At 36.8% G+C, this 11,811-nt stretch overlaps 1 protein-coding gene across 2 annotated transcripts in view; it reads right to left on the bottom strand.

The window, feature by feature from the left end:
- Nucleotides 1–7,919: 7,919 nt before the first annotated feature.
- SLC12A2 (solute carrier family 12 member 2) overlaps nucleotides 7,920–11,811 on the bottom strand; it is a 101,992-nt gene continuing 98,100 nt past the window's right edge. For both annotated transcript variants that reach the window (XM_004384298.3, XM_023738697.1), the window contains 2 exons: nucleotides 11,711–11,778; nucleotides 7,920–10,233 (listed from right to left, as the gene is read on the bottom strand). In XM_004384298.3, the coding sequence (XP_004384355.1) occupies nucleotides 10,098–10,233; nucleotides 11,711–11,778 (204 nt within the window). In that variant the 3' untranslated portion in view covers nucleotides 7,920–10,097. The remainder of the gene's footprint in view (nucleotides 10,234–11,710; nucleotides 11,779–11,811) is intronic.

Genomic DNA, 11,811 nt, shown 5'->3' with positions numbered 1-11,811 from the left:
GGCATAGTATCCAAGGGTGCTTGTTAGTTGCCATTGAGTCGATTCTGACTTATGGAGACCTCACGTGTGCAGAGTAGAAGGGTTTTCAAGACTGTCACCTTTCAGAAGCAGATGGCCAGACCTGTCTTCCCAGGCACCTCTGGGTAGGTTTGAACCACCAACCTAGTAATCCAGTGCTTAACCATTTGCGCCACCCAGGGATATTCAAGGGTAACGGTGTGAATTGCTGAGAATTTTTTTTTTTTTTTTTGCAATAAAATTTTGGCGATTTTATTCGAGCATGCAATGATTCACGAACTAGGTAGCATCCACACTGAAAGTGGAAAGGAGCTCTGGCGACAGGGAAAAAGTCAAGGGTTTATATAGCAAGAATAAGGACATTAAAGGCTTAATTAAGATTTAACATTTGTAAAAATAGGATAAAGGTTGTCCATACAACATATAGTCGTAAATGTGGGCAGTTAGTGATCTTGCGGTCTTTTATCGGCAATCATGAGGATGATCTGAGGAATTGTTACATTAGGCATAGAACACGTTGTGGGTCACAGGGGGCAATAAACCCAATGTCTGTTAATTATTTATGGGTCAGTTAATTCCTTAATCGTTGGAGGCAGTTTTGATTTTTCAGTAGTTAGGCTCCAGCAAGTCTTGAGGGTATAAATTTTTATTTTTAAAAGTATGATAAACCAAGAAAAATTCTAATAGAATCAGCTTTGTCCAGATAGTTCTGCATCACACAGAAATACGGATTTTCCAGGCTGGAAGTAACCTTCAAAATCATCTAATCCAGTCTTTCCTAAAGTGAGAGTTCAAGTGATTTTGGGCTGTAAATGAGAGATTTTAGGTAAAACTGAGATAGAGCTTTAAATAACATTGACTCAATATGGAGGAAGTTTTAGCTACTTCTAGGAGAAAGTCTAGGAGTAAGTTTGATGCTTATCTGTCAATAGCACTTCTCTTAATTGCAACCTCTTTTTTTTTTAATTTTATTGTGCTTTTGGTGAAAGTTTACAGTGTACAAATTAGATTCTGATTCAAAAATTTATACACATACTGTTCTGTGACATTGGTTGCAATCCCTACAATGTATCAGCACTCTCCCCCTTTTCCTTTACACCCCGAATTCCCCGTGTCCATTCTTCCAGGTTTCCTGTCCCTTCCTGCCTTCTTGTCATTGCTTTTGGACACATGTTGCCCATTTGGTCTTGTATACTTGATTGAACTAAGGAGCACATTCTCCACGTGTGTTATTGTTTGTTTTATAGGTCTATCTTTGGCTGAAACGTGAGCTTTGGGAGTGGCTTCGATTCTGAGTTAACAGGATGTCTGGGGATTCCTCCAGGCTCTGTCAGACCAGTAAATCTGGTCTTCTTTTGTGAATTTGAATTTTGTTCTACTTTTTTCTCCCGCTCAGTCTGGGACCATCTATTGTGATCCCTGTCAGAGCAGTTGGTGGTGGTAGCCAGGTACCATCTAGTTCTTCTGGGCTCAGGCTGGTGGAGGCTGTGGTTCACGTGGTCCATTAGTCGTTTGGACTAATATCTTCCTTGTGTCTTTCGTTTTCTTCATTCTCCTTTGCTCTGGACGGAATGGAACCAACAGATGTAACTTAAGATGCCTGCTAGCAAGCTTTTAAGACCCCAGACGCTACCCATCAATGAAGGATGGAATTGCTGAGAATTTAATGCAATAGAATAAATCAACCAACCAGATTATTTTAAATTGCTTTAGAAGAAGCATACTCTGCATGTTTTGGCCATTGCTTTTCTAAATGCATTTCTACACTGTTAATGCATTTCTAGATATTATAGGAAAAGCAGAACCTTTCGTGATCTAGAGCTTACTAGATGAAATTTTCTGCACTTCCCCATGAGCTAGGAAGACCTATTGTTAAAGGAAAGGGAAAAGAAAGGCTGGTTCTGGTTCTGGTTCAGGGGTTGGAGAGAGGCTGCCACCCTGGTGTGAGTGGTATCTGGGGTGGGAAGGAATTCTGGAGAGATGATGCCCAAGGAGAAATATGCAGGGGATTGCTGCAGATGGAGTTGCTGCAGGCAAAGGAGACAGGAACCCTCTGCCACACTGCCCTGCACCTCCACAGAGACCTAGAGATGGGGATGGCTGTATGAATGTTGGACTGGGGTTGGGGGCGGGAGGGCGAGCAGCAAGCAGATATTGAGCACTCAGCAGGAAAGCTTTGGGAATCTGGCAGAGATGTCAATGACCCAGGTTTGAACTGGAAAGCTTACCATATTTGAGTCAGCCAGTAGAACCTGGGCAAGGTACACCTAGCACCCGGAGCAACAGCTAGCCATGGTGAACTGAATACTAAAGGTTCTTCCCTAATTTCCTGGGCTACATAAACCCCAGCCTCCAAGACAAACCCAAAGGAAAGGTAGGGCTCCTGACAAATAATGAGGTTGTGCAGTTAGCACTTGGCTGCTAATCTAAAGGTGGCGGTTTGAACCACCCAGCAGTGTAGCACAAGAAAGACCTGGTGATCTGCTTCCATAAAGATTACAGCCAAGGAAACCCTATGGAGCAGGTCTACTCTGCTAGATAGCAATAGGTTTTTTGTTTTTGTTTTTTACTTGTTGCCAACTCTGTAGACATGGGCTAAGCTAGATTTAGTTTTGTTTATGATACGGAAATGTGGCTAATCTCTCATTCGAGTATCATGGAACAATTCTGTTATATAAGGTCATTCATACTCTGACCCCAAGCTACCTTCAAAATTTTTCCCTAGCAACTCCTCTCCAGGAGTTTACATTCATACCACATTAGCCATTACTTGTCTTTAAGGTGCTGCCTCCTCCTCCTGGAATGTCCTCCCCTGATGGTGCCGTGGTTAAGGGCTCAGCTGCTAACCAAAAGATCAGCAGTTCGAATCCACCAGTCACCCCTTGGAAACCCTATGGGAGCAGTTAGACTCTGTCCTATAGGGTTGCTGTGAGTCGCAATCTACTTGACAACAACAGGTTTTTTAACTTCATCCCCACTGTTTGCAGTGCAAATTCCTATTCTACTCTATCAACACTCAACAAATTCTTCCTTGCTTGCTTCTTTAGGAAGAATCTCCCTGCATATCTAAAGTGTTCTCTGCTTCCCAAAGCTACTTTATTCTCCCCATTTTACAGATGAGGACACCAAGACACAGCAAAGTTCACTTGCAGTGATAACACTCATATTAGAATCTGGGCAATCTGGTTCTAGAGCTCTAAATTTAGTCTTAAATACCAGGAATGGGCTCAATCGTGTGTTTCAAGGATAACCTAACGAGAAGCCCAAGAAGGTTTGGCCCATGAATGTAAGAGTGGTTCACTATCGCATCTCCAAGTGCCAAAAGACTTTGGGTAACTCTGTCTTGACTAAGAGGTTTTCATTCTTAGCCATTTTTGTAACATGGCAAGTGAAACAGAACAAGGAAAAGCTCCCCAACAACTTAAACAAGAGTAAATTTATCGTACTCCCCACAATCTTAATCAGTCCTTAAGTCAGGTGTAGGGCCAGCTACTAGAACCAAGGATGATAGGCAGAACACCTCTTTTCTTCCCTCTCCCCAGTTTGGTGTGTTCTGGTAGGCATAGTACTCTGTCTCCCTGATAAGGTGATTGGTCCATCACTGGACATGTCTCATGCTTTCTAGAGATCCTCCTCTCCTCTTTTCCAGTGACTGTTTTCACAGTGACTATTGTTTTGTTTCCCTAAGTACATGCAGGCTGGGAGCAGTAGAACCGAGTGGTTAAGAGCATGGGGATTGGTTACACTCCCTGAATCTGAATCCTGGCTTTCCAACTATGTGACCTGGATTCACATTTGTGTCCCCGTCTGAAAAGTGGAGACTACAGTCTACCTCATAGCTGTGAGGATTAAATGAGATAAAATATGTCGAACATCTGTGAACACAGAGGGAATTCAGTAAACGCCAGTTATTACTGGGTATGTTGGAGTAAAAAAATTTATCATTTAGTCATTTACAGGTTGCTGGATCATGAGGAGTCACATCTGAACCTCAGCCTCATAAATATTCTGGACTTGAAGAAATCACTGACTACAGACTTCAAATAAGACTTAGGTTTTCTCTCATTTTTTTCCACTTCCAGTTGAACGTGGTGCGATATTATTTAGGGCAATCTAAGGGATAAGAGAATGTGAACATCTGTTGGTTTGGTCAGCCCCGTCTTCCTTTCTTCTTTCTTCCAATAAAAAATCCTCCTTTTTATGGAGAACCCTCTGCATATCAAATAGGCATATGATCCAAGCCTGATCAATGACATGACTGAATTAGGGGATCACGTTTCCCAAGCTGAGCCCACTGAAGCCCTCCCCATGTCTTTTCAGCCAAAGCTTATTAGGACTAACTTTTATACTGAGGTTGTTGCTAAGCTAGGGATCAAGTATGGTTTTTTCAGAAGCCACTGAGCACACTATGGGGTGACAGTCTACCTGAAGAATCAAGTCAAGCCTCGAGAGGCAAACTGGAGAAAGAAATGGAGACAGAGCACTAATGATTTTTCTGAGTCTCTGCTTACATTGACTTGAGTGCCTGAATTCAGTCACCTTCTCGGATCTCCTTTTTCTGTTTTGTGTTCTATTCCTGTCATTGACAAGTACCCAAAGTCCTAAGGTGGGTGTAGGGCCAGCTAAAGACCTAACTAATATAAAAGGAAAACACTGAGGACTTTGGAAGGGATGTAATTATTTGCAATCACAGCTTGTGTTAAGGGTAGATGGGAATATTTGCATTCCATGGGATAAATTCAATAGACAAGGCTTGGGTAAATGACAAAGGCAACCACAAAGAACGGTTATACTGAGATTATAAGCAGAGATTAGAACATAGATTGCCAGGAGTAAAGTGTGTTTAAACAAGTCCTCCAGGAGATTCTGATGCATGCTAGTTTGAGAAACACTGTTCTAGTCACCATTTCAAAACATAATACACCTGTGCTTTCTATCAATTTTCTGAGCACACACACATGCACACTCAACTGTGAAATTTATGTCAACAATGGTAAACTCACAGGTGCGTGGAGAGTAAACAGGATTATCATTAATGATGGAAAAACCATCGAGAAATAGGCTATCTGAAAGATGTAGGTTATAGTGCTGAGATTAGTACTGCTTAGTTAACAGGAGGTGCCGACGGTAATCAGCACATTTAAGATTCAGAAGGAAACTGACTCCCATGCTTCACTATTCCCCTACTTCCCAAAAGGAAATGTGACTGCCAGACTTCTCCCAATAGAGGCAAATCTTTCACAATCCACAAACCTCTACTTGGAGCATAATTTTCAATACCTCCCCTCTCGCCGCCATGCCCGAATTGTCCTTATCATCTACTATTTCTTAGGAACTTAAAGAAGAGTTTCCATGACTTAATTAAGAAACGTTGTAGACTTAAAGTAAAAATAACCTGTGGCTTATAACCTTTTCAAATTGTGACAACCTCCTTAAAAAATGGCTTAATTTTAATTAGAATATAAAAAAGCATAATCACATTTCACAGTAAAGTGACTATAATTTTCAAAATATGTTATATATAATCAAAAATATAAACACGGCCTGCTTTACTTTAAAACTGTTTCTTGTATCTGTTATTAGAGATAAAAGTTGGGTATAAAATCATCCTATAAACTGCTTCCCTTCTTTAGACTGAATAGGTTAACTCTTCCGGGACAAAAACACCACAATTCTCCACCTCAAGGGCTTCAGTGGTAGTCTGATGAAATTCTGACAAGAACTGAATCAAGTGCCTCTGCTTTTTGCATTCAATATCCACGGACTACTGATCCTATTTTGTGGATCAAAAAGGCAAGTCTACTTTCATTTATAACAGTGGGCAGAATATTTTGGTAATTTGTAGTCATATCGTAGGATAGTGGAACACAGGATACGTGTTGACAAGACACTATCAATTCTGGGAATCAGTTCCTGATCTGTGAGGACAGCCATCACAAGTAAGGCTGCACAACAGGAGGTGACATATTCAGTCATTCATGTTTTCCCTAAAACAATGGTTTGAAACTCGCACCTTGTTAGCACAAAATTCAATGGTAGATTCAAAAGGAAAAAAATGCCTAAAATAGTAACTGCTACCAGTTAGTACCTTGTCTGAAATGCCTATCCTAAATGTAAAAAATTTTAAAGCAGGGCTATGACCACAGCCACCAGACTCTATAAAGGGCAACAAAACTTAGATCTTTATGTACTTTACTAGTCTACAAAAAGTCTATCCAACTGGTTAACCCACCAGCATATTTATCCTTTAGGTATCTAGTACATGAACTAGCTAAATTAAACAATTTTTGTTAGATGTATCCTAGGACTTGTACCTTTACTCAAACAGTTAAACATTCAACTACCATCTATTTTCTCTGACCCTACAAAGATTGTACATAAAGAGGAAAGTTTATCAAATACATTTGTCTTTTTTTTTCCTAGTGAATGAAAAACTGCTTGCTCAAAGATGAATTACATTCCTGTTTTGAAAACTGCTAGATAGTCTGATATTAGGAAATGACGCATTCATAAGTTGCCTCTGAATTCTCTTTTAGCTTTCCAAAGAAGTAAACTGGTCATTTATTTGAGAATAAGCAAGAGACAAAGATCATACAATAGACATTTACATTTGGTTTCAAATCTATTAAGGCATTTTGTAGCCAATCTATATTTCCAACTGTAACTTGCATTACCTGAGCACACACTTGCTGGGCAGACAGGAATGAGTAGTCTAGACACGACCTATCTACCCTAGCCTTCTAACTTACGGACCAGGAAGCAGTGAATGCATAATGGAGATCATTAGACTTGGAGATCAAAGACTTGGGCTCTAGCCCAAGACTTCTTTGATTTATCACATGACCTTGGGAAACTTCCCTAAATTGCTCTAGGCTACTTTCTCAAGAGTGAAATGGAGATAAATAACTTCCCTAAAGATATAATGTACCTACTGTAATGTTCAAATGAGAAAGTGAAAATGCTTTGTAAAACCGTAAACCATTTTATCCAAAAATCTTAGGAAAAAAGAAAATAGATTTAGGGATTATGAATCCATTTTAATCTTCTAGTGTCCTCATTCATAAATGAGAGTTTGATCCAAAGATAAATCAGGATTAGAGTGGCTAAGTCACTTTAATCAAAATGAGCTCTACCTTATATGGTTCTGCCAGACTGTCGGAACAGTGATTATCCCAAAGGCACAGAGATAGTGAACAACTTCAAACAACTTTACCAAGGCATAACTATTAAGTTAAAGGTCAATAAAAAAGTATTAGACCAATAAAGTAGTAAGAGTTACCTAAATGAAGTTAAAATCACAAAGCTGACATCAGCTTATAAAATAGGTAAAGTATAAGAAGAGCCATTAAATAATTTGAATGAATTCACTTCCTTTATTGCAGTAACCTCTGTACAAAGCAGCAACTGCAATACTCAACGTTAAAACATTAGAAAAGCATTTGTGTGATAGTTATAGTACGGTATTATCAAAATATTACATTTTCAAACTTAGTAGATAATCATCCCCCAGAGCTTAAATCTTTAAATTATTTCCATAGTCTTTAAAAATACGTATGTCAGAAAGCATATAAAAAGAATGTAAAAGAAAACCTAAAATACAAATATGTAACAAATAAATATTTGATTTAATTAACTGTTAATAATCAGCTTCACACCATTCTCTCTAAACCCATTGAATTTTTACCTATAGGAATAATGAACTGTCAAATGCCATTGCATAATAATTTATTTCCGAGCTATTACCAATGATTGAAACTAAAAAAAAAAAAAGTATTAAAATAATCAAAATTCAGCATAAATTAAAACAGAGTAGAATAATTTCAAAACTAGCTAGCATTTCTAAGAATTGATGAAATTTATTACAGCACTACAACAACTTTGAAAAGTTTTGACCTGGTGTCTAGTGTTAAGTAATGCATTTTTTTTTAAAAAGTGAAAAGCTTCTTACATTATTTCACAGACAATATTACCCTACCCCCATTATGCATATTTAGATATATTTTATGTACTTTATACACACATGTATGTAGAGACACATGACATTTGGTTCCTGTAATATAGATCACAATGATATTTTCCTCAATGGGCAAAACTTAAAAAACAAAAAACAAAAACCAGTAAGTGTACCTGTGTACATTCAAGATAGCAGCACTCAGCTCATGCCCTATTATCCACTAAAAAGTTCAAACATGATACTAATTATATGTTTATTGAATAATATTAACACTTCTACTGTCTTTTACCCCCAAACACTGCAAAACCTGCAATAAATGGAACAATGCTATGAGTTACAATGTAGGAAAAAATTTTGGAAAAATACTTCATTTTCTTAACAGTCTCAATCCAAAATTGTTACCAGATTTCCATTTTTATATTAATTTTTTTCATACTCATGCAGCAAAAATACTGCACTACATAAATAATGATTTTATAGATTTTTATAAAGATGCATGAAAACCTGCATAAATCCTCCATCACTGAAACTTACCCCAAAGAACAGTATTTTAGATGAAATGTAAACGTTCTCCATTTTCTACCTGAATGATAACTGCATGGGGTTACAACATGCCCTTCAAATGATCAACTCTGTTCTCCATTCAACCTTATCTGTTAATATAATTTTGAACTTATGTTTACTAAAAAAAAAAAAAAACCTAATAACTCTTGATCATTTTAAATTCCAAAAAACAAGCAACATAAATTTCATTATATATACACATACGCATCTGTGTATGCATATAGGTATACACACATTTATACAGATACGTAGGCATATATCCCTTGAAATGTTTTTTAGGAAATCCTTCCTTGAATAAAAAACAAAAAAACTTCACATTAATAACTGTGTATAAAGCTTTTTAGTAATAGTGATATGCACTGTCAAAATTGTACTAGTAGACTATGATGTCAAAACAGACATTTCAAAAGCACAAACTGGCAGTTTTTCTTAAAACAAAAGTTTTAAAGTATTAAGAATGGATTATATTTAAATGTTCAGAATAATCTGTTCAAACCTGAGTATATTAAGACCAAGTGTACTTGACAATTGAATGAATTAAGCCTAAAAATATTTCACTAAGAAACCAGTGGTCCATTTAACCATTTGATGGAACATTAAGTATTTTAATGATTTATAAAGGATGGTACAATATAGTGAAATTCCACATAGTGTTTATTGAAATAGGTCTATTAAATGGCATTGCTTTGTCTAAATTTCCTCTAGAAAAATCTGTTAGCATTTCTTGAAAGTCCCTCAGAGTTGAGGGAAACTCTAAATTAGGACAGACCTAATAAATTCAAATAATCTTGAGGATTTCTGTTTAAAGAATAACGCGTGATTTTTCAGCATGGTATATAGAAGTACTGGATAACTCTTCAACCTTCCCTAAGGTTCTGGGAAATAATAATAAAAGATATAAATAAGAGCCAATCAGAGAGGAAAAACAGGTATATTGGGCCTTTTTTTCCTAGGTCTACATTTATACCTACTTATACAAAGCCTAACTTTGGGGCCACTTTTTGGTTCCCACTTTTTTCCCCCATTTTTCATTAACTGCCCTAATTCTCACCTTTAATATCTAACAGATACCTTTACAAAAGTAACAGAAAACATACAGTATTCAACACTAACTGGTCAATGGAAAAGAAGCATCTATTTTATTTTAAGGTGGAAGAGACTGGAAATAAAAATAGCTGAAGGCAAAGTTTGACATTTTATAAATTTATAAAAGAGGATATATGGATGACATTTGGTTAATTTCAGAAGGCACCTCAAGGCTAAAGGCTTTTGTACTCCTTTCATCAATCAAAAAATAACACACTTTTATTGCTATTCAAGTAGCAAAGGAAAACTTTCCTCTCACGAGCTTCAGTCCAACAAGGAATCCTCATTCATTAAGACTGAGATACGGAATTGACTAAAACTGAAGTCTCCATAAACATATCAATGGAGCAACTTCCTGTGTGCTTTCAAATCAATGAAACAGTAAAAGAAAAGTCACAGTTCGCCATTGTGATGTTAACGTGTCATTGAAGATCTCAGTTACTTCACTAGGCACTAGGCTGTCCATGTGTAGAGATTATGAATAGAAGGTAAGGACACTCTGATGATTCCCACGGACTAGGAGGATTGGTGGTAGGTCCTTAGACAGAGCTTCTAACCACGCCATGTAGAGAGCACTAGACACAGCACCTTTTCTTGCAACTGGAAGACTCCTAGTATCAAAAAGAAAAAGTAAATTAAGGAACCAATTTAAGTTGAGAAGAAAAATGTATAATGAAAAACAATCATTATAAGTAACGATAATACCAAACCAAAAACCAAACCCACTGCTGTTGATTCTGACTCACAGTGACCTTGTAAAACTGAGTAGAACTGCCCTAAAGAGTTTCCAAAGTTGTAAATCTTTTATAAGCAGACTGCCACATCTTTCTCCCTTGGAGCCGCTGGTGGGTTCAAACTGCTGAACTTTCGATTAGCAGCTGAGCGCTTAAACCACTGCACTGCCAGGGCTCAAGTCACGATAATAATAACTAAAAATTATTATAGTTACAGAATTGGTTCAAGGAAATTCTGCATATAGAATAGCATTACTATACTCGCACTATTCCTATTTTTTCAAGTTTAAATAAAAGATTTACAAATTTTTTTCATATGAACAACAAATAAATAGTTTTAAATAATGATAACTCATTTAGTATCTATCACTAATCCCCAAATTTCCCCTTTCTCAATAAGGAAAGAATTCTTTTAGAAGAAATGGATGTTTCTATCTTAATTTAGAAAATGGAAAATACACACAGGTAAGTGGAAATTCAAATATAATTAATTCTACATATTAATTTTCATTTTCTCTTATTTTCTGAGCTTTAATCACTATTTATAGGTGATGGTGGTAGTGACCAGTTGCTCTGTAGACTGTTTCTCAGTTTCTGTGTTTTAGTTTCTTCCATTACAGATACTTGATCATCATTAGCAAAACTTAAAACCTTCTGCTGTATTAAATGTTTGTTGTCGATGAAATTAACAATCCTTTGGCATTACTTTTACTTCATCATTTGGCATGTTTTTTAGAGGACTGAGCTTTCCTTATCTATTTAAGGATTTGGTTCCAGAAGGAAGAAAATTAAGGTTCAAGTAATAGCTAAGCCAACCAGGTTTAGTAGAGGAAAAGCCAAAGGAGGCATTAGCATCTATGTAAAATAAGGACAACGTGTCTGCATGTAAAGTTTGCGAGTGGGAATCATGGGGGTAGGGATATGGACAAGAACCGTTTTTTGAATTTAATCCTCCAAATAACTTTATGGGTTTTTTTCCATGAGAAAGCTGTCAGTGTCCAGGTTTTAACTTGGAGCCCTCACACACCACACACTTAATGGCTATGCTATAGCTATAATGTCTCCAAAGCTATGACATTTTGGAAAAGCAGGAGGAAGGAATAAAGAAAAGGAAATATTCTAGAATAACCTACTATGTTAAAGAACTATTCGATTCATACAAGCTTAAGGTTAAGGCTTTGTTTTTCTTTCCTCCTACTTTAAATGATTTCTCCATGTTTAAAGCAAAGTGGATTCTAAATTTTTTCTGACAACTATTGAACTCATTATAGTTTCTACATAGATATGGACCTGGTACAGAAATCAATCAAAATATAACATGAATAGCCAAGAAAACAGCACAGATATTACTTACATGACAATAATATTAGCTGTGCTTGAATGTTCTTTTAATAATTCATTTAACCTGATCTGCCGGTATGTCTGAAATGAAAGAAACAAGACAAAGTCATTCCT

Source organism: Trichechus manatus, unplaced genomic scaffold, assembly GCF_000243295.1.
Source record: "Trichechus manatus latirostris isolate Lorelei unplaced genomic scaffold, TriManLat1.0 scaffold00121, whole genome shotgun sequence".
NCBI lineage: Eukaryota > Metazoa > Chordata > Mammalia > Sirenia > Trichechidae > Trichechus > Trichechus manatus.
This window is presented reverse-complemented; position numbering and strand designations above follow the sequence as displayed.